Below are 24,465 nucleotides of genomic sequence, written 5' to 3'. Positions count from 1 at the left end.
CCAGGAGGCTGGGATCCCATGCCCCTAGTAACAAGTGACTGATCCCTGGGTGTGTCCTAATCCAACATGGGGTAACAAAGTTTCTCTCTTAAGAATTCAGAACTGGGATTCATAGTCGGTTTTGGTTTTATATACGCAGAACTGCAATGTATGTAAAATACGAAGATAATGTGCTACCATTCAGAGAGAGAAGCAGAGAAACTACTCATTCTGTGAGGAGATGAACAAAGAAAATCCAGAGCCAGAGAAACTAGGGAAATAAGGAGAATATCTTCTGGATTCCTGAGAACCTTCCTGTCCCTGTATCCCCAACCTGTACCTCCCTTCACCTAGATTCTTAGATTCTCTTTTCTTTATTTAAGTTAGCTCACACTGATTTTTATTTATAGCCAAAGGATATTAACTAATAAAGGATAATAGGGTTGCAAAAGGGTAAAAGAAAATATTATTTTAGAAGAAGAGGAAAGAAATATATATACAAGGGAACAAGTAGAAAGAAAAAAAATCAAATTACTTCTTAACCTACATTAAAATGATGGCAGAAATTAATTCCTTCAGTTTTGTACCCTCTTTTTAAAGAGTATATGTGATAAACTTAACAAAACCTGACCTTTGTTTCTTCTGTCCTCACTGCATCCAGCAGATAATGCAGAAGTTCCTGACTATCCTGTTGCTGGAAACTTTTAAATCGAGGGGCCCTATGATTTAAAAACAAAACAGAAAAGAAAAAAAAGGTCATTTCATCAACAATATATTACTACCATCTAAAATCATTTTTAAATAACACATAGTCAAAGATTCAAGTCAGTCTTTTTCTACTAACTAAACACTGCTCCAATTAAGATGAGATCTTAGGTACACAGAGATTAATATGGCTATCATTTATCAAGCAACCACTACATGCAAGCATAGTACATACGTGTTAAGCTTTATATATGAATGTCAAGTCATAAAATTCTCAAACAAGCTTGGGAGGCACTATTTTCTCCACTTTAAATACCAGGGCTTAGAGGGATTATTTACATAATTTATAAAGTCACAAAACAAGCAAAAAAACAGTATTCAAACCCAACCCCCCATGATCTATTTTCTTCCTATCCTGAAAAACCAAAAGAAAAAAAAAAGAGGTTATTTAGATTAAAATAAAGAACTATAAACTGGTATCTCTGTGAATATATTGATTTTAAGGATTTAGCAATTAGATATCATTGTATTAAGTAAAGGATCAGGTGTTATTTCTGGAGACATCATAACAAACAAATATTTAGCTGATTTCAGTCACTTTAAAAAGTAGTATTTTCTGCAATAAACTCTAATACTAAAATAAGCATTTTGCCTTAAATGAAAATAAGTACTAAATTTAGATAGTGCTCTAAGCTGGAGAAAGAATTTTGTCCAAATAATATAAAACAGTAAGAATATATTATGGCAGTATAAGTTTACAATGGTCTCCTTAGGATATGTGTAACATATCTCATTTGATATGCACAGCAGTGCTGTTACAAAATTCATAATTAATATAAACTCTGTTTTACACTTGAGAAAACTGAAGAACAAGCTGAGTGCCTGACATAAATCCAGGTCTTCTGATTCTTAAGTCCAATACTTTAAGTATTATTCCTTATCTCATAATTAATATTCACTCCAATAATGCATTAATGGGAGTCCCTGGTGCCAAAAAGCTATCCGAAATGGTAGTGAGTCTAGCCTGTAACAGGAGCCGTAAGTTCAGTTACTCTTAAGTAGCAAAAACAGCATGATCTTGAAAAGACTTTGACTTACTCCCCTTGTGGGCTTCTCCTTTTGCATGTGGTGGTATTGCTCACCTTCTAGATCAGAGTTGAGGACAGAAACCAAGATGGACACACATCCCAACCCTATTTGGATTCCATGGCTGGAGTCCATGAAAGGCTGAAATTGCATGACATGACATTTGTGCTGTAGGCATCAAGGAAGGCCAGTGATTTAGAAGAAGAGTGCAAGAGGAAACCAGGGAATCCTTCAGAGATTCTTATCTGCCTGGCGGCAGATAGGAAGAACAGTCTATTGCTTTCAAAACAGATGCACAGGATAGAAATTATCCCTGAACAAAGGAGAAACTGTTTCCACCATGTCTCTGCCTATAGCTCCATCTCAACTATGCACAGAGCAATTACCACCTTCTAAACCACTCAAGAAAATTTAACAAAGCTAGATTTTTTTTCTTCTTCTACCTAGGACTGGGTAAAAAATTCTATGATGACTTATAGAATCTCTAATGGAGCTTATCTGAACTACTAATACCAAAGAGATTTTCAAACCTAAAAGAAAAATCACCAAACATGAAAAGATTCATCCTATTCAAAATGAAGGGAACATGAAACATACACAGGAAATGTACCTTAGTAAAAGTGTTATCGTGGGAAAGAGGAGAAAACTTAAAAAAAAAATCTCAAGTTGTAAGAAGAAAATGTATACATACTCATGAAACAGGAACAGATTATCAAGAAAAAGAAAGTTAGGAGCACCTGAGTGACTCAGTGGTTGAGCGTCTGCCTTTGGCTCAGGTCATGATCCTGGGGTCCTGGGATTGAGTCCCAAATTAGGCTTCCTTTGGGGAACCTGCTTCTCCCTCTGCCTACGTCTCTGCCTCTCTCTTTGTGTCTCTCATGAATAAATAAACAAAATCTTAAAAAAAAAACGAAAGAAAGAAAGAAAGAAAGAAAGAAAGAAAGAAAGAAAGAAAGAAAGAAAGAAAGAAGAAAGAAAGAAAGAAAGAAAAAGAAAAAAAGAGATTTAGAACAAGAGAGAATTTGTGGAGATGTCTTGTGGATGAAGATGAATCAATCTGTTGATAATCAAAAACCTCTCTCTAGTCAAAGCATATTGACAAAATATAAAAAAAAAAAGTTAAACAAAACAAAAAACAAAGGCATAACCTGAATTAAATACAAAATAAATCCCACAGAGCAAAAATAGAACAAAATAGCAGAGGTAAAAACAGACTTTATGGGTTAAAGGCCTGAAAGAGCTCAGCTCTGAAGAGTAAAGGAAATGAAAAATACTCCACCTCAGAAAGGAACCAGAACTGGGCGCACTATTTAAGGTTGGCTGACCTTGCTAAGAGCTTCAAAGGAAGCCCTCAGGCAAACGTCTAAAGCTACAACAGAACACAGACATAGCCTAGGGACTTGAAACTAGGCCAGACCTTCTACAGACTCTCCTCACATCCCCCAAAGTGGCAGGCAGCAGGGTAACTGTGAGCCAGTATGAGACCTGGATCTCCAAGGCCAGCCCAGAGTGCAGAGGTTAGTTTGTATTTGAAATTTTTATGCATAGAGGAGAGGGATATGAGGGAGGGAGGCCATGGAAGGGAGAGGAGGTAAAGAAAATGGCAGGGAAGCAAGGAAGGGTAGAGGACATGGAAGAAAGCAAAGGGGGCAAAAATGGCGAAAAGGCAAAACATTCTACTCAACAACTGTGTTCACTTTGGCAGCACATATACTAAAGAAAAATCAGTAACTGAGGTGAATTTTCTTTACTCCAAAATATTTTATAGAACTGTCCCAAAGATGTTACAATATGTTAAGAGTGTACAAAAATCTAAAGACATAACTGTCAAAGGCCTATATATTAGGAAAAGTAGGGGAAAAATTTTAAAAGGACAAATAGATACTGATACATTAGCCAAATGAAAATATTAGAAATAGGAAAATAAAACCACAAGTATAAAAATACAAAAGATGGGATAAACTCTAAACTATACACAGTGGAAGGGTCAATTTGTAAATTAAAGATATAATATACTATACTTTCACTCTATCTTAAGAATTTGTTGGCACTCCGTAAGGCACATGACATACCACAGAATATCACAGAACTGAGAATATATATTATAGATAATGATACAGATGTGTGTGTGTGTGTGTGTGTGTGTGTAAAAGACTGAATGCTCTGCCCCTAAGATCAGAAACAAAGCAAAGATGCCTACTTTACCACTCCAACATTGTACTGGAGGTCCTTGCCAGTTATATAAGGTAAGAAAAATGTATAAAAGGATACAGAGTGGAAAGAAATAAAATGGTCTTTATTTACCAATGACATTATTGTCATAGGAAATCCCAAGGAATCTACATAAACTTATTATAACCAGTAAGTGAATTGAGCAAGGGAGCAAGAAACAAGACCAATATACAAAAATCAAGTGTACTTCTGCATATTAGGAATGTACACTAGAAACTAAAATTTTTTTAAAGTACCAATTTACAATAAATAGTGTTTAAGAATGTGAAATTCTTAAGGTAAATCTAACAAGATAGTGCAGAATTTGTAAGCTGGAAACCACAAAATCTGATGAGAAAAATCAAATACCTAAATAAGGGAAAAGATATCTCATAATCATACATTGGAAGACTCAATATTGTTAAGATGTCCTCTCCAAACTGATCACCAAATGCAATCTCAATTAAAACAAACTGATTCTAAAATTCATACAGAAAAGGAAAGGACCTGGAGTAGTTAAAAAAAAAAACAGTTTGAGCACTCACACTATCCAATTCTAAGACTGACTATGGAGATGGGTGGCTCAGCGGTTGAGCATCTGCCTTTGGCTCAGGGATCGAGTTCCACATCAGCCTCCCTCCGGGGAGCTTGCTTCTCCCTCTACCTGTGTCTCTGCCATTCTCTCTGTCTCTCATGAATAAATAAAGTCTTAAAAAAAAAAAGACTATGAAGCTACAGCAATGGAGACCGTGCAGAACTAGGGTACAGACAGACATGCAGATCAATGGAACAGAAGAGTCCAAAACACAGACTCAACATATATGGCTTTAATCTTCACCAGATTTTTTAAATATATATATTTTTAAAGTAAACAGAACAAAGCAAATGCAATTTTTAAATTTTTTCAAATAGTGTTTGATCCAATAATTCTATTTATCCCACAGATGTACTCTCCCAAGTGCAATACACACACATTAAATAAGTCACACCCCCGCATGTGCTAATATGGAAAAATGTAAAAAACATATTAAGCAAAACAAGCAAGTTGCAAACAATTTGTATATATATCTGTGCATGGAATCACTTTTGAAAAAATAAAAAAGGTACAAATAATAGCACTTCGAACTTTTATCCATGAGCATCTTTTATTTTAACAATTAAAAAAAATCTATAAATCTTTGGGAAAGCTGGGTGGCTCAGTGGTTGAGCGTCTGCCTTCGGCTCAGGTCCTGCAGCAGGCTCCCTGCATGGAGCCTGCTTCTCCCTCTGCCTATGTCTCTGCCTCCCTGTGTCTCTCATGAATAAATAAAAAATACAATCTTTATAAAAAACAAAAAAAGATACAAACAAAGTTATTTTTGACAGAGCCAAAACAAATTTATGCACATAGAATCCTAAAAACTTTTTAACTCTGTGAGTATCAATGTCTGACACTTTTACAGAATTTTTTATTCTTCAGGCTTTGAAAAAACAGCATTTGCCAACCAAATGAAACATATAATAAACCCTCTATATTTTGTACTACATTTAAAATATCATGGCACATGATGCTAAGTGATACGAGCCAGTCACAGAAAGACAGTGTGATTCCATTTATAGTCAAATTCATAGATCAGAGTGCAACAGTGTCTACCAGGGGCTGGAGTGAAAGGGAAAACGAACATGCAGGCATAATCAGTGGGCATAAACTTTCACTCAAGCAAGATGGATAAGCTCTAGAGATCTGCTGCTGAGCATTGTACCTAAGTCAACAATAATACATTGTCCACTTAAAAAATTTTAAGAAGGCAGAGCTCATGCTAAGTGTTCTTTCCACAATTAAATTTTTTTAAAAAAATTAACATTGGTACAGTTCTATGAGATAAAGTACAATATATTTTATATATACCATGGCACAAATAACTAGCTTAAATTGAAATCTTAAAGCCTTTACACAAAGATACACAAAAATGCAAGTTTCCATTTAAAGAATTTTATTTCTAACTATTTTAGTAATTGTGGACTGGGACCTAGGTCATGAGCTCCATGACAAGGTCTATTTTTAATATATTATACATTGTGTACCCTTAGATTCTAACAAGTATCTGACATAAATAAGCTCTCCATTTTTTAGATGAAAGAAAAAAATGAAAGAATTAAAGTTAAGTCAGCTCCTTTATAGTATATATTTATTCCTAAGCACACAGGATTTTGTTTTTGAACACAGAGTACTATCTTGAGAAATCCACTGAAATTCTGTTTGCCTCAATGCTCAGCTTTAAAAATAAAGACGGTACCTGGCTGGCTTAGTCAGTAGAGCATGCAACTCTTGATCGTGGGTTGTGAGTTTGAGCCCTACATTGTGGGTAGAGTGTACTTAAAAAAATAATAAAATAAAAGTAAAAATAAGAAAACCAAATTTAGATGACCTATTATCACACCTTTTAGATTTTATAATTCTATAATGTTCTTACTCTTTGTTTTTTTTTTTTTTTTTTTTTAAATTTTTATTTATTTATGATAGTCACAGAGAGAGAGAGAGAGGCAGAGACACAGGCAGAGGGAGAAGCAGGCTCCATGCACCGGGAGCCCGACGTGGGATTCGATCCCGGGTCTCCAGGATCGCGCCCTGGGCCAAAGGCAGGCGCTAAACTGCTGCGCCACCCAGGGATCCCTGTTCTTACTCTTTGTTATTACATCTTGGGCTTCTGAATCAGGACAAAGCTCTATTTGAATCCTGGCTTTGTCACTATAAAGCGACGTAAGGTACTCAGCTTCTGTGAATCTCAGTTTCCTTATTTATAAAACGAGGATAAACAAGCACTTCTTTAGAGTACTATAAAACATAATTTACATAAAGCACAGAGCTGCAACTAAATAAATACTAGTTCTTTGTTTTGAGAGTCTAGACAATAGCGATGCTTCAGTAAGAAGCATCATATTATGTGATACAACAGAATTTCATAACTCGTAATTATTTGTATCAAGAAATTAGATGCACCCACTTCTGACATAGCTGATTAAAAAGAACTTTAGGAGAAAGTGGTCCTTTTTCAGTCTCCTTCATGCTGTGAAGAAACAGGAACAAGGCTGAGGTCAATGGTCCAGGGCTTGAAAGTTCCACTATTAATGGGTCCTTTAAAAACATGATCAACTCTATGTCAGAAATATGCAATTTTAAAATTAAATATTATTTAAAAATCTAAGAGTTATACTTCGCTTACATGATGACAATTAAATTGCCTTAAGTGAATTAACTTTATTCCTATGTATGTAAAATGAATATTAGAAAATAGAAAATGGAATTAAATGCCTTACCTTGAACACAAGTATACTCATATCCTCTGCCCCTTACTTAATAAAACTATTAGCTAAGAGTGAAATCACCAATCTTTAGTTGCTTATAACTTAATGTGCTCTCCTAGGGGTGCCCGATGGGCTCCGTCATGCAGCTTCATCTCAGGGTTGTGAGTTCGAGCTCCACAATGGGAGCAGAGGTCACTTAAAAAAAACAAAATCTTAAAAAAATGTGCTCTCCTAAAAGTAAAATTACTTATCTACTTGATATTTGTACATCTTTATTTGTCATCACAAATTACATTTATTACCAAAACTCCATACCCTTCTTTTCCCCAAAAATTATACTAATAAAATAAGGAATTGGAAAATAGGTCACAAAATTGGTATGTCACTCTCCCTCTTTTACAAGAGTCATAAAGCTTGACAAGAGCAGCTAAAATTGTGTAAAGAAGAAACCCATTCTATTCTAGAATTTTTTCCCCTCCAGGTTTTGCTTTCTAAAATGTTATCTTCACCAATAACCCTCTCTTCTTACAATGAATAAAAAGCATATCCCAAATATAATCTTAGGACACTACAGAATGTTATCTTCTAAGACAACTGTCAAATACATTGTCTCATTCATGTATCAATGAAATACATGTTACATGGATATTTTCTACCAACTATCCTTAAAGATCTACCTTCTAACTAAAACCTCAGAACAGACAAGCTATAATTTCCCATAGCTTCTGAATATCAAAAGTGCTCTCTGCCATGCTGAAGACATGAACAGACATTTCTCCAAAGAACACATCCAGATGGCCAACAGACACATGAAAAGATGCTCAGCATCACTCATCATCAGGGAAGTGCAAATCAAAACCACAATGAGATAGCACTTCACACCTGTCAGAATGGCTAAAATCAGAAACACAAGAAACAACAAATGTTGGGCCAGGATGTGGGAAAAAAGGAACCCTCATGCACTATTGGTGTCAATGCAAACTGGTATAGTCACTGTGGAGACAGTATGGAGATTCCTCAAAAAATTAAAAATAGAACTACGGTATGATCTGGTAATCACTCTACCTAAAGAATACAAAACCACTAATTCAAAGGGATATATAAATCCCTGTTTATTGCAGCATTATTTACCATAGTCAAATTATAGAAGCAGCCCAAGTGTCCATTAGTTGAAGAATGGGTAAAGATGTGCTGTACATACAGTGGAATATTACTCAGCCATAAAAAAGAATGAAACCTTGCCATTTGCAAGAACATGGATGGACCCTGTCAGCATTATGCTAAGTGAAATAAGTCAAACAGAGAAAGACAAATACCATAGGATCTTACATGTGGAATTTAAAATAAAACAAAAACCCCAAAACCAGCTCATAGGCATAGAGAACAGATTGGTGGTTGCCAGAGGCAGGGGGTGAGGGGATGAGTAAGATGGGCGATTGAGGTTAAAAGTTACAAACTTCCAGATATTAAAAGAAAAAAAAAAAACACCTATGAAAAACCTACAGTTCACTAACATCAGGAATGAAGTTAAAGACTAAATATTCCCTTACTCTGGGGATTTTAAGCAAGGAGTTCTGCTCTCATCATTTCTATGCAATATGTTACTAGAGGTTCAAGGTACAATAAGGTAAGGACAAGAAACAAACGGCATATATAATTTACAAATTATATATGTAATTTGGGACTTGATCCCAGGGCCCTGGGACAAAGTAAAACTCGTGATTCAAGGAGTAGTGATCTACACTGTAGCCCTCCAGCTCAGGTCAACTCTAGGTCCCAAAGACTTAAGTTCTAAGATTGAAACTCTCCTCTTAGAATAACACACACCCAAAGGGTCAGCTATCTCAAATTGCCTCACTACACTTCAGAAGAGGGCATTGGGATCTGCCATAAAAATTTTAAGGGGTTGAACAGGCAATAAGCTTACAGGCTACCTTTTCAATAAAGCAAAACAACAATACTGTCTTTCAAAATGCCTCCTTGGAAGAAAAAATCCAAGATTACTCCATTGGGCTAAGAATTTTTAGAACTCCCCTTTCTTAAGTGTTTTCAAAAGCCATGAACTATATATACATTCTCTTCCTCTAAAACACACACAGACATATGAATCCATTTCTAACTAAAAACGTTATTACTAGTGTCAGTGCTCTCCGGCCAAAGACTACCAGGAACACACTGGTAGTTGAAGAGGGATGTATTACTTGCTGCATTTAGGGAGAACACACACCATGGGAAAGCACGGCATGTCTCAATAAGAGGGTACTGGAAAGAACGGAGATAGGATTTGGGCTTTGGCTGAGTAAGCTGGGGAAGAGTATAAGGAAGCAAAAGTTTGCTCTCAATTGAGTGCTATCAGGGGGAAGCAATTCTTGACTGAGTAACTGGGTATCTTGATAAATTTTATCTCTGAGTTAGGATAACCGAAATTCCAGTTCCTTTGGGAGATAAGAATGAGGCTAAAGCTGTAACTAGTAAAGAAGTAGCAGTCTCTCACCTTGGTCAAAAGAGGGTGCTTGGGATCTTTCTAAGTGGTAGACTAACCCTGTTTTTGTCTGTGTTTAGAAAAAATTATGAAGGGGACTTGCTTTGTCTTATTTTATCAGTCTCTGAGCAACCTAGCCTGAGGTTGGCTTTCTCTGAGATTGTTTGAACAATATGGCCTAACTGGGTGCCAGGACAGCTTCTCAATGTTAAGGGCTGTTTTTTGTTTTTTTTTTTTTTTTCTTTTTTCTTCTGTTCTCACTAGCTTAAAAGCCTATTTTCAGACTAGGCTCCAAAAAACCTTTTGATGCTCACTATTAAAATTAAATCTACCTCTAAAGAACTAAAATGCTGTATTTAAGCAAATGTTACCAATAACTACAAAACAGGAGTCCCAGACATTTTGCTCAACAAAATCCAAACCCCTTTTATTTGAAAGCTGCCTTAAATGTTTGTATTGTTAGACCTCTATCTTGAAGATATAACTTTAGAATTTTTAAATCTAAAAATTTCAAACTGCTTTTGAATTATTTTTTCAAAAATTTTTTTCAAAACGTCATCTCAGTTAACAGTGCTGAGAAATATAAAAGAGATTTTGGCACCATCAGTGGTTCATCTAAAATGAGCTAATATCCAGGTATTCATACTTCTTACCAGCTGAGAGTCTGAGGGAGGAAAAATCTTGAGTTTTGTACCATTTTCTTTGTTCTCATTCATCAGTTCCATAAGAATGTAAGACTGGGCCAAGTTCTAAAAGAAAACAAACGTAAAGTCTTGGGATTTGGTTGTAATATGCCTCTGATTCTATGGAATAGTCTCTTAGACTCTCACATGTCATCTAGCATCGCAAAAAATATTTTTCTTAAGTTTTAAAAAACTTTACTGAGCAAATTTCACATTTATTTATTATTTCTTTTTTTTAATTTTTATTTATTTATGATAGTCACAGAGAGAGAAAGAGAGAGAGGCAGAGACATAGGCAGAGGGAGAAGCAGGCTCCATGCACCGGAAGCCCGATGTTGGATTCGATCCCGGGTCTCCAGGATCGTGCCCTGGGCCAAAGGCAGGCGCCAAACCGCTGCGCCACCCAGGGATCCCTTATTTATTATTTCTTAAGATTTTATTTATCTATGAGAGGCAGAGACACAGGCAGAGGGAGAAGCAGGCTCTCCGTGGGGAGCCCAATGAGGGACTCGATCCCAGGACCCTGGACCATGACCTGAGCCAAAGGCAGACACTCAACCACTGAGCCACCCAGGTGCCCCCACATTTCACATTTAATAAATGTCAGTATTGGCGCAGCCGTGTGGCTCACCAGTTTAGCGCCTGCCTTCAGCCCAGGGCATGATCCCAGGGTCCTAGGATCGAGTCCCATGTCAGGCTCCCTGCATGGAGCCTGCTTCTAACCTCTGCCTGTGTCTCTGCCTCTCTGTCTCTGTGTGTGTGTGTGTGTCTCTTGTGAATGAATGAATAAAATCTTTAAAAATAAATAAATAAATAAATAAATAAATAAATAAATAAATAAATAATAAATGTCAGTATGACAGACAGAACCACAATAAAACACAGAGAGAAGGCCTTTGGAAGCAATGTGTGAAAAGGTGGTGTATGTATGTAAGTAGCAACAGTTAAAGATATCCTAAAACACAAGAAAACAGAGAAATTTCTAGGGGAACGTTTAGCAGTCATTAGCTAGTTTATAGATACGTCAATAAATATAAATTAAAGTTATCTTTTATATTTTACAAAGATTCCTGATGGCTCTTACCTGCATGACTGCATTAAAAAAGCAAGTATTTCCTAAATTTGAAATTCCTTTCACAGCTGTTACACTGCTTCCTTTTCTTCCCTTCTTTTCACCTGTTTCACATTTTTCTTCACAAAGTTTCAGGATTCTAGAAAATGCACCTAAGTTACAGAACACATAACTAACATAAGATGTAAATTAAACGTATACATCTATACATAAATCATTTGAAATAATTTAAATACATTAATTAAAATTAAGATTTTCCCCTGAATCGCTGTCCCTGAAAGGCAAGAACACAAACACAAATAAATGTCTCTGGCTTGTATCTTAACTGCTACACATTTATACCACATACCACACTGAAGAATAAATTCCACATGAATTAAATAGTCAAGCATAAAAGAATAAAGTTGAAAAAAATCAAGAAGGAAACATCCAGATCTTGGTACCTAAATACCATTTCCCACTAAAAGAAATGGTGACTTCTTGAAGAAAAGGCTGATTCTCAACCTAGGGTGGCAAAGAAACAAAGTAAGCCTAAAACATTTTTATTGTGCGCAGAAAATAAGGAAGTGTTCAAAGAAAGTGATGACTAGGTTGAGATACTCATGGACCACTCCGAATAGGCTCCCACTGGTCCAACGTGAATATCAAAATAAAGAAGGGTAGTAATAGTTTATTATTCACTGAACAAAATGAGAATGAGTCAGAATCAATAATATGTTTTCTAAATGGGAAGAAAAGGGAAAAACTCTTCCATACAAGAAAATGCCAACAGGGACACCTGGGTGGCTCAGTGGTAGAGGTCTACCTCTGGCTCAGGTCGTGATCCCAGGGTCCTGGGACTGAGTCCCACATAGGGCCCCCAGCGGGGTTCCTGTGTCTCTCATGAATGAATAAATAAAATCTTAAAAAAAAAAAAAACCTGGGGATCCCTGGGTGGCTCAGCGGTTTGATGCCTGCCTTTGGCGCAGGGCGCAATCCTGGAGTTCCAGGATTGAGTCCCACGTCGGGCTCCTGGCATGGAGCCTGCTTCTCCCTGTACCTGTGTCTCTGCCTCTCTCTCTCTCTCTATCATAAATAAATAAATAAATCTTTAAAAAAAAAAAAACTAACAAGAAAATGCCAATGAACACACAGAAGAAATATTGGAATTGTAAAATCACCATACAGAGGCAATTTTTTGGTATCGTTCTTGCAACTTTTCTGTAAGTTTGAAACTGTCAAAATGTTTTTAAAATTACGGAACTATATCATAATATAAAAAGTAAAATGCCTATATGTACGATACATATGTGCATCTTTTGGGCTCACTGGCTTACATAATTTATGAAAATTTGAAAATTATAATATCAACTCATTTTTCAAAACAATATGAAAATGAAGAACAACTTCTAACATTTACAAACTGACATGATTGATCATATCTATTTCAACAGCACATAACTTGCTGAATCAAAATATAATTTGGGCTCTTGGGCTCAGTCAGTTAAGTATCTGACTCGTGATTTCAACTCAGGTCATGACATCAGAGTGGTGAGATTGAGCCCCAAGGTGGGCTCCGTGCTCAGCACAAATCCACTTGAGATTCTCTGCTTCTCCCTCTGTGCTCCCCTTTGCCCTCACTCATGTTTTTGCCTTCTCAAATAAAAAAATCTATTAAAAATATAAACATATAATTTGGAGTTTGACAAAAAATTCCCAAGTTCTCAAGTCTTTTGGTTTTAACTGAAATACTCTTTTAAATTCCTTTCAACCCTCAGATTTTGTAGTTCTTTGCAAATATATGCTTTATTCATCTAATACTGACATACTGCCTTGCCTTGTTAATTAATTTTTAAATATTTGGCTGTCTCCCCAACCAGACTGATGGAGATCAGAAAATGTCTTACTACTGCTCATTGTTTTGTTTTTTTTTTAAGATTTATTTATTTACTTATTCATGAGAGACACAGAGAGAGGGGTAGAGACACAGGCAGAGGGAGAAGCAGGCTCTATGCAGGGAGCCTGATGTGGGACTGGATCCCTGGTCTCCAGGATCACACTCTGGACTGAAGGCGGCGCTAAACCACTGAACCACCCAGGGTGCCCTCTACTGCTCTTTCTTTACAGGGGTTTTGTAATGTTGAGGAGAACACACATAATAAAAATTCAATATAAATGAAAACATATCAGATTAAACAGCAGATTCAGTAGCATCTTGGCCCTCCATGCTTCTGATGAATTCTTAAGAGTAAATGAGTTAAGACATCCCCTCCCTTCCTGCCCTTTTATGCAACAGCATTAAGGGATATGAACAAGCTGGAGGTGGCTCTGTTTTCTGGGACAGAAACAGGGAGTAAACACCATAAAGAGAAACTTGAATCTCAGGTATGGGCAGACTGATATCATTCACAACCTATTGGTTGTGTGTGACCAACCTTTTGGTCAAATAAGGCTTGGCATCTGCGACTTTTGTCAGACAAAAGGCATCAATCAAGGGGGAGGCTCTCCCCCTAATTGTTGTTTGTGCCAAAATCCATACCTTCATAAGCTATTCTTCATGCCCATCATTTATCTGTCCTCACTTTTTTCTGCTCTTTAATCATTTCCTGTAACTTCCTGGGGTTTTGTCCTCAAGCTTATCTCTTATTTCTAATTGATTTTCTGAATTGCTAATATAAACTTTGCCTTTTATATCGACTTTGTGGTTTTCATAGCTTCTTGGCTTTTCTTTTAAACAAATGGAAACATGTGACCTCATTGAGAAAAATGAACTGGTGGTTTCTAAGGTTTTTTTTTTCATTAAGTAAATCTACTGCAGGGAAAATATTTTTCTTTCAAGTCTTAGCAACTTTTATCTGTGACATAACATTTTCCCATAGAATTTATCACCCATTTTATTCCTTTATTCCTTCTTTTTTTTTAAGACTTATTTATTTGAAGTGGGGGGGGCACGCAAGCAGAGGTAGGGGCAGATGGAGAGAGAACCCTCAAGCAGACTCCCTGCTGAGCACAGAGCCCAAAGTGGGGCTGGATCCCAGGACCCAGAGATCATGACCAGAGCCAAAATTAAGAGTCAACTGCTTAGCTGACTGAGTCACCCAAGGGCCCCTGTTGGCTTATTCTTTAAACATTAGCCATTGTTCCTGGATGTCTGTTGTCTAGGTACTTACGAGTTGTTTTTGACTCCCAAAGCTAGAGTTCTGAGTTAACACCAAGAAAAATTAGCAAGATAGATCTCTTCTCCTGCTTCCATATATTAAAACAAGTGATAAGAATTAAGCTCCATATTACAGCATGGGGGAAAAGGCTGGTACAATCAATGGAGAGGTCACTGAAGTGCAGGGGCAAGGCATGGAGGAAAGCAAAAGCAGGAAAAAGCAAGACAGTACTCAAACCTGCAAGTGGATGTAAATGCAAATGAAAACAGCCAGTCAGGGGTTAAGAAGCACTACACAAACAAGAAGAGGCCCCATATGGGTCCTGGCTGGGTTTGCAAATGAGTCCACCTCTTCATTATAACTGAGATCCCAACTAGAGCCTAGAATTGGCTGCGTTCAGCTCTCGTTACAGTTGTTGCCACTAGATGGCTTCCTAGTGATTTTTAAGATCGTTAAAACGACAGAATAATTACATCCAAGCATTAGCCCATCTTTTTGGCAAGGTTGTTCCTCTGGCTTTATGTTTACAAAGCTCAGTCTCCAACAGGTTAAGTGATTTGCCCAAAATCACAATGACAGTCTTTTCAATACAAATCTATTGCCATTTTATCACCTAATTTCTCTCCAGTGATTTATGCACAATAAGAAGAATTATAAAAGATAGGAAGGCAAGAGTCTTACATATCTAGATATACACAGCCCTGACAAATGACTCCTCAAAAGTATTTTGTTTAGTTCACTTTGCCATAATATATATATATTTTTTTTTATTTTTATTTTTTTTTTTTTGCTTATTAACATGAAAAAATGTTGGGGAAAATAAACTATATAGATTATAGTAACCATATATAAAATACGTATTTTTGTATTTTAATATTTTTCATTCGCTGGATAAATACTTCCAGAAATAAATTATATTTTATTCTTACAAGAACAAATAACATTTTTTAAAACTGTAACACACAAATGATTATCTGTGTACCACATTTACCCATCAGTTTTCAAAACATCTGGGATAGCAACCTAAAGTAAACAATGTTCATAAGACCATCTGGACAAAACTGCGGGCAAAAAAAAAAAAGCATAAACATATGGAAAAACAGATTTTACCCTTCCCTTCAGCAGTAAGGGATGACAAATGTCGAACCTAGATATATCCACGCTTCACTGTGCGATGCTTTTCAGCACCACCTGGCTCTCCATGCAGAGCCACCAAATATGGATAGCACTGCCAGAAAGAACATATCCACAGGGCAACAGCAATAAAAATAGTTTATTTCATGGTTAAATAGCCACTTCACACAAGTGGCAAGGGTCTGTTTATTGACTTTTACATGTAAGTCTGTGAGAACATATTCAAAATTAATTATGCTATTAGACTTAAATAGATGAGATAATTTAAAATAAAATGACATTCTCTAAGAACTATTTAAACGTGTTTTCAAAAAATTCTTTGAAGATTTACTCACTTTAGAGAGCGAGCAGGCAAGCACTGGAGGGAAAGGGGTAGAGGGAGAAAGAGAATCTCAATCAGAGTCCCTGCTGAGTACAGTTGCCAACACACAGGGCTCCATCTCACACCCCTGAGATCATGACCTGAGCTGAAATCAAGAGTTGGACACTTCACTGACTGAGCCATCCAGGCACTCCAAATATGTTTTAAAGTGCAAGTCTTTTGTTTCACTAAGTAGTCCACTTATGTAACAATTCAAATTCAATTGATTTATTAAATTTCCACTGTGTGTCAGGTACTATATGAACTACTAGCTGTAACTTCATACTTAGTTGATTAGGATTTATAAATATAAAGACTGATACACAGGGAACAGCATAGAGATATTAAACCTCATATTCATGATAATGTCTTAGCAAAACTTTTAGAAACCAAGTAGACATGCACATTTGCTTATTAAGAAACTGTCAGCTGAGAATTTAAGATTCTGGTTTAAAACAAGGGTATCCAGGGGCGCCGGGTGGCTCAGTAGGTTAACCATCTAACTCTTGATTTTGGCTCAGGTCATGATCTCAAGCTTGTGGGATAGAGCCCCCACGTCAGGTTCTGCACTCAGCTTGGAGCCTGATGGAGATTCTCTTTCACCCTCTCTTTCTAGCCCCTCTGCCCCATCAAATAAATCTTAAATAAATAAATAAATAAATAAATAAATGGGTATCTGAATCAGTCTCTCAAGAATTTGACATACAAACGTGTGTGTGTTTTAATAAAAAGCAATGTATTACTTCTAACAAAATGACTATAGATCATTTTGTCTTTAGAGACAACAAGCCTTTCTCAATCTGGCATTGACTTTTATTTTTTATTTATTTATTTATTTTTTTGGCATTGACTTTTAGATCACGTTCACTTTAAGAACACTTCCTTTATAAACACAGAACCAAATGCACTAAGGACCGAACTTCAAGATGTTTGGAAGTATGGGATAATTAAAAGGATATGGCTGTTACGGCAATAACAAAAAAGACAAACTAAATAAAATTTGATTACCAATTATTTATTTAGTTCTCAACTTTTATCTGAAGCCATGAAATGCCCATAATTTAAAAGAATAATCAAAGATGTTCAGGGTTACAAAGTTACTATATCAAAAAGAACATACTCTATCTCACCTCACTTATCTCTTTTATATTACCAACACTGTCATCAGATGTTGCACTTAGGTAATGAAATAAACAAAGACCCAGAATGCAAAGAACATTGAGAGAAAGCTTTAGGCATTCCAGGTAAAAAAATGTTTAAAGCTCTGTAGTTACCCTTAAAGCCTATAATATGAATACTGAAAGAGTTGCTGGTTAACCAAGTAGACCTGATAAGTTCTATACATACCTCAGATCTTGCAAAATAGAAAACTGGGTGAAGCACCATCAAAGAAAAAAAATTTTTTTTCAGTAACTTAGCTAAGACTAGACTATTTAAAAAGTAATCTTAAGTACCTTAAGTACCTCAAATTTTTCTACCATAAAAATGACTCCAATATAAAGATCCTATGGTTATATTTTTTAAAACCAAATCTAAAAATATCATATCATATATAAAAGAGTAATATACAAGAAATTGTAGGTGAATATTTTCATAATAGTGGAGTACAAAAGTCTTTTCAAGGCATAGCCCCCAAAATGAAAAAAACTTTTACAGAAAACATTGATGGATCTGGTAATGAGAACATTAAAAACTTCATTATTGCCAAAAAATAAAACTCCTAAAAAGATAAACAAAGCTAAATATGGAAAAAGAGGTATTTTTGTCACTATACCCTTTGTATAATCTTTCTGGAAGGCAATTTAACAACAGGAATCAAAATTTAAGGTGTATTTCTAAACTGGCCAAAAATTTCCAAAAAAAAACAAAAAAAAACCAGTAATAATCTATAGTAATAAAGAGCAAGTACAAAGAGATGCAGCTTTCATGGGAGAAAACTGAAAACAGTGACTAAGTAAATTCATTGCCAAGCAGTATTAAATGTCTACCTTAAAATTATAAATATTTGTTATTACCTTGGTTAAACTAAAAGAGGAACACTAGTGATTCTCAAGTTTCTCACGGGTACAGGGAAAGTAAACTTATTTTGCAGTTTGCTTAAAGAAGAAGATTGAGAGTATTATTTCTTCTGAAAATTGTCCCCACTGTAGATCATGAAATTGAGGCACCCAGTTAGTGATGGAGAGGAGATTCACATTCAGGCAGTCTGGCTTCAGATTCCACAAACTTAACCATTATGATCGACTATCTGTCTGGGTAACAGTGGATAAGGTTAATAAGTGTGAGAATTTAAGAGACTAATGAAATGCTAGTGGTTATATGAAAGAAAAGGCCACTACTCTTTAGCGAAAGCTGGATATAATCAATGGCTGGATGTCCTTGGTGTGAATTTATACCTTTATTAAAGTTTATAAAAATAAATAAATAAATAAAGTTTATAGCTGCCCTTCTCAAAAGGTTCCTGAAAAGAATTCAGCCCTAACGCCCTAAGCACCCACCATATGCAATTAACTGCTCCCTATATATTTTGCAAAGGTACTAGTTAGTGCCATCTTTTCGAGAACTGAGAAAATAATCACTCAAATAATTTCCCGTGTTCTGAAGTTTGGATGGAGAACTGTGGATTTATATCCCTATGATTAACAAGTTACTTTTTAAATGCCGAATATCTTTTTGTCCCTAGCCCCTTTTACCCACGGAAATAATTATGTTTAGTACTTATTTCTGAAAATGCAAATAAATTTATTAGGTGTATGACTGTCACTTTATTTTTTTTTTTCTTTTTTTTTTTTTTTTATTATTATTTTTTTTATTGGTGTTCAATTTAGTAACATACAGAATAACACCCAGTGCCCGTCACCCATTCACTCCCACCCCCCGCCATCCTCCCCTTCTACCACCCCTAGTTCGTTTCCCAGAGTTAGCAGTCTTTATGTTCTGTCTCCCTTTCTGATATTTCCCACACATTTCTTCTCCCTTCCCTTATTTTCCCTTTCACTATTATTTATATTCCCCAAATGAATGAGAACATATAATGTTTGTCCTTCTCCGACTGACTTACTTCACTCAGCATAATACCCTCCAGTTCCATCCACGTTGAAGCAAATGGTGGGTATTTGTCATTTCTAATAGCTGAGTAATATTCCATTGTATACATAAACCACATCTTCTTTATCCATTCATCTTTCGTTGGACACCGAGGCTCCTTCCACAGTTTGGCTATCGTGGCCTTTGCTGCTAGAAACATCGGGGTGCAGGTGTCCCAGCGTTTCATTGCATTTGTATCTTTGGGGTAAATCCCCAACAGTGCAATTGCTGGGTCGTAGGGCAGGTATATTTTTAACTGTTTGAGGAACCTCCACACAGTTTTCCACAGTGGCTGCACCAGTTCACTTTATAGCAAAAGAAAATGTATTCCTTTTTTTAAGAGTTATAAAGCATTACATTATATTAAAATTGTTACTATGAAAGGGCACAATATTATTTATCCTCATTTTATTTGATCCCAAACATGCCATTTACTTTATTTCAAAAAATATACAGCACACTTATTCCTAATAAAGCCAGAAGAACTAACATAACTCATGTCTTTTTTACCAAAAGCATATGCTTAATGAATTTTTTTAAGGTTAATGAATTTAACAGAATATATTTTATGCCCTCTTTAAGCTCTATGAAAGTGGCATCCCACCAGTATTAAAATTTATTCAGAAAAGAATGTGGGATTGTCTATCATCTGTCTAGTTTACAAAAAGCAAACCAATATTGAATGATATTATTTCACCAGGAAAACCTATATTCAGGAAGTGTTTGTAGAATATTTACAGGACATTTACAAGACTATCAAAGTGACAAATCTCTTGAGCCCTCAGAGAACAATGGCCCATTTTTAATAATACATATTTCTCTGTTTTCACAATCAAGTTTTCTTGCCTTTTTTTTTAATCTTCTGTTATATGTGACCTTCTTATTATGCTTATTGTTTTTAGTTTTCTGGTATGTGTTTGAGGGGGAGGTATGGACATTTCTTTTTTTAAGCAAATCCTAGCATCAGATGTGAAATCTACACAGCTGTAAGCATTCTTATGGGAACCTGCACTGGGATTTCCTCAATTGCTTAATGCAATTACCTAAGCCAGTCATGTAGTATTAATGTAATTTGCCCATTTCTACAGCTGAAAAGTTTAATCTTTAAAGAGTAAAAAGACAGCACTTGCCTGCCCCACTACTCCTGTACCTTGGAACCAAATGATTACTTCACTTGTCTATTTTCAAAATTCCACTAACTCCTAACCATCAGCCTTAAAAAAAATCTTTAGTCATATAATAAATTGATACTGCACATGAATGAGTAGGTATACATACAAAGGCATTTCTATCTATTACAGTTAAGTGGTTTTTCTAAAATACAAAACTGATTATCCACTTCTCTACTTAAAAATCCATTAGTGGTTCCTAACTGCCTATAGGATAAACTCTAAACTTACAAGGCCCTACAATATCTGTTCCTACTTACCTCTAGTCTCACCCTCTCACCACCCCCCAACATCACAAAACTCAACCTGCAGCCCTATAGAATTACCTGAACATTATCAGGCTCCCTCATCAATGAGCTAGTTCCTCTGCCTGGAACACATACTCCTTTCCTCCTTGTGCACCTAATTTCTACATACCCTTCAGCTCTTGGCTTCGAAGGCTCTTGCTCTAGGGGTGCCTGGGTGGCTAAGTCGGTTAAGTGTCTGACTTTGGGGTGCCTGCGTGGCTCAGTGGTTGAGCATCTGCCTCCGGCTCAGGTCGTGATCCCGGGGTCCTGGTTTCAAGTGCCACATCAGGCTCCCTGCAAGGAGCCTGCTTCTCCCTCTGCCTATGTCTCTGCCTCTCTCTGTGTGTTTCTCATGAATAAATAAATAAAATCTTAAAAAAAAAAAGAAGCGTCTGACTTCGGCTCAGGTCATGATCTTGGGGTCCTGGGAGGGAACTCCCACTCAGCGGGAGTCTGCTTCTCCCTTTCCCTCTGGCCTTCCTCTGGCCCTCCTCCTCCCCCTGCTGATCCCATGCACTCTGAAGCGCTCTCCCTCTTAAATAAATAAAATCTTAAAAAAGAAGAAGAAGGAGGAGGTTCTTGCTCTAAATAAAAATAGCTGGTCTACATTAGATACTACTCCAAAGGGTCCTCATAGTCCCCTGCATTTGCTGCATCACAGCACTACCTAAGCAATTATTAAGCAATTAAGTATGAATTGTCAATATTCCTCATCTGACCAGAAGATCTATTAAATAGCAGAAACAGAAATAGATCTCTTTCATTCACTATTGTATCTCCAATACCTAGCACAGCATTTAGCACGAGGTAGTAGCTCAGGTATATCAAAAGCTGAATGGATAAGATAATTTTGAGATTAGTAGTCAGGACTTTTTTGGTGAAAATGCAAAGCCTATTCTACTTCTCAGTAAAAACTAGTCACATGAAAGCTCCGTTCAAATCAGCAAGTATTTACTGCTTAGCCACATTGAGAATCAAAGAGAACAGAACCGCAACTTAGGACAAATGAGGGTGAAAACAGAAAGTACAGACAGAAATGTGCTAGTTCAGCAGTTCTAAAAGTGGATCTGAAGACACCCTCCTCCTTTCCCCGTCCATAAGGTCAAAAGTATTTTCACAATAACCCTATATTATTTGCTTTTTTTTTTTACACTTTCACTCATTCTCAGTTACATAATGCAGTTTTCCAGAGACTACGCACCATATCATAGACTGAATACGAAGTAGATAGGAGAATCCAACGGTTTTTATTAAGCTATAGGTAAACAATGTAAAACAGTGCCACTTATGAAGTTTGTGTTGTTTTACAAAATAGTTATCTTTCCTAAAAACATATTATTTGTGTTAACATATCATGGAAATTATTGCTGTTTTTCAGTGATTTCATAAATATTGTTGTTTTTAAATTTCTAATACATTAAATATTGATAGATATAACCTACCTAAGCAAAGCTCTTTAAGTCTTCACTAAAATTTTAGGACTCTTTTTTTTTTTTTTAATTTATTTATTCATAGAGACACAGCTAGAGAGAGAGGCAGAGACACAGGCAGAGGGAGAAACAGGCACCATGCAGGGAGCCCGACGTGGGACTTGATCCCGGGTCTCCAGGATCACACCCTAGGCTGCAGGCGGCGCTAAACCACCGCGCCATGGGGGCTGCCCAAATTTTAGGACTCTTAACGGGCTATTGAGACCAAAAGCTGAGATTCACTGAGCTGGTGGTATTTACAAAAGGATGGGGCACTGGCCTAGATTTCTCTGTGCAGAGTAGCTAAATTAGATGTAATAGACATTATTAGACATGAAATTGTTCAGGATTTGCATAACTTAACATGTGTCAAGTACAGATAGAGGCTTTTCTCAGCAGTTATTTTTCTTAGAGCAAAATATAAAAAGAATCCTTTAAAACCATTCTTATCCTCCCACCTAAAATACAGTATAGTTTCATAATCTTTTTTAATTACCATATTCAAACATTATTATATTTCTACAGTCTCTACAACTGTCATTTAAAAATAGTTGCATAGGGGCACCTGAGTGGCTCAGTGGTTGAACATCTGCCTTTGGCTCAGGTCGTGATCCTGGAGTCCGGGCAACGAGTCCTGCACTGGGCTCCCTGCAGACAGCCTGCTTCTCCCTCTATGTCTCTCTCTGCCTCTCTCCCTGTGTCTCTCATGAATAAAAAAAATAAAATCTTAAAAATAAAAAATAAAATAGCTGCATAATCATAATCCAGCATTCCTACAAACCTCAATAAAAACTTTCATATCTGATTTTTAATGTATTTTATAAAAATAAAGCCTCAGACCAGAAAGAATATTACAGATTACTATCCCAAAAACCTTACTTCTCAAATGCCAACAGATCTTATTTTAAATCAAACTTGCCTGAGAGATATTGTAGCATGGAACACAAACAAAATGACATTTTGACCTGGAACTTCTGGAAACCTTGAATTCAGAACTAGATATCTCCCTAACTTTGAAGGCTTGACACACTCTCAAGCTCCCTCAAGAACCTGTTTCCCACCATTCCAGGTGCTACCCATGGTTCCATCCATGGTTACAGTTAAGGGTTGCACCGGTGCTTCCCACTACTCGAAATGATTGCTTTTCTAACCTCTACCTACCCAAAATTCTTCAGCCTGAAAGCCAACTCATTCACAATTCTTTCTCACTTCCTTTCAATTGAATATTACAACCCTTTTAGAATATCTGAACATCACTCAAAATATAACTCCATTCTGCTTATCATTATTCTTTAGGACAGGAACTGTCTTATCAATCTCTATTCCCTGAAGCACCATGAAAAAGACGGAGGAACTACTGAGGAAAATGAGGCTCAGATGAACTGTAACCCACCCCAGGTCACATAGCCAGTGACTAAAAGAGTCCAATATGAATGCCAGACCCCACACTCTGACAAGGCCCATGGTCTTTGTACCATTTCATTCCATGCTCCCAACCTTATATACATTATGATAATAAATATTCAAGAAATCTGTAAAACTGGAATGAAATCAGACTGGCTTTATTCTTCAAGAAACGTCTAAGGTGAAAAAAAAAATCCAGATAAAACATTTCCTACAACTGGACTTTTGCCACCGTGCCATCATATCCCTACATATCTTATTGTGGGGGGAAAAAAAACCCACATTAAATGTGCGGTTTTCAGGAGGCAGCATTAAGACCAACATCTGTTCCTGAAGTGTGTTTTTGCTTTCGGTTTTTTTTTTTAAGATTTTATTTATTTATTCATGAGAGACACAGCGAAAGGCAGAGACACAGGCAGAGGGAGAAGCAGGCTCCCTGCAGGGAGCCTGATGCGGGACTCGATCCCAGGACCCTGGGATCAGGCCCTGAACCGAAGGCACATGCTCAACCACTGAGCCACTCAGGCGACCCTTTCCTGAAGTGGTAAATGTCTATTATCACCATATTTTCTTGGTTCTTTATTTGAGTAGAATTGGAGCTCTGACTTGTATGCCTGAGACAGACTAAGGTTTCAATAAATGTTTGTTGAATAAATGAGTGAATAAAATTCATCATTTCTTCAGCTGTCCGAACCTGTGCTTACCTTCTCCAATTCCTTTGGTATTTGTTTGCCATTACTGTCTCAGAGCAATAGCTAACAAAAACAACTATATATTGGGCTGTAGAAAATAGAGCTTAATCTGTAAGATTAGTGTCAGAACTGCACTATGATTATGTAACAAATAACAGATATCATTTCAGAAATATGTCCTGGGCATTATATAAGTATTTTTAAATACATTATTTCTCAATT

General features: G+C 36.5%; 1 protein-coding gene across 5 annotated transcripts in view; it reads right to left on the bottom strand.

The window, feature by feature from the left end:
• USP45 (ubiquitin specific peptidase 45) overlaps window positions 1-24,465 on the bottom strand; it is a 73,094-nt gene that overhangs the window by 32,793 nt on the left and 15,836 nt on the right. For 4 of the 5 annotated variants that reach the window (XR_013382964.1, XM_077902986.1, XM_077902987.1 and 1 more), the window contains 4 exons: window positions 11,516-11,655; window positions 10,402-10,497; window positions 6,966-7,096; window positions 611-698 (listed from right to left, as the gene is read on the bottom strand). Coding sequence is in view for 4 of the 5 variants with exons in the window: in XM_077902986.1 (XP_077759112.1) it covers window positions 611-698; window positions 6,966-7,096; window positions 10,402-10,497; window positions 11,516-11,655 (455 nt within the window). In the remaining variant the exon portion in view is untranslated. Of the gene's footprint in view, window positions 1-610; window positions 699-6,641; window positions 7,097-10,401; window positions 10,498-11,515; window positions 11,656-24,465 lie in introns of those variants that run through there. The other variant, XM_077902989.1, reaches the window with a different exon arrangement.

Source organism: Canis aureus, chromosome 7 (genome assembly GCF_053574225.1).
Source record: "Canis aureus isolate CA01 chromosome 7, VMU_Caureus_v.1.0, whole genome shotgun sequence".
Classification (NCBI taxonomy): Eukaryota; Metazoa; Chordata; class Mammalia; order Carnivora; family Canidae; genus Canis; species Canis aureus.
The sequence above is the reverse complement of the archived record's forward strand: the minus strand, read 5'-3'. Positions and strand labels throughout refer to the sequence as shown.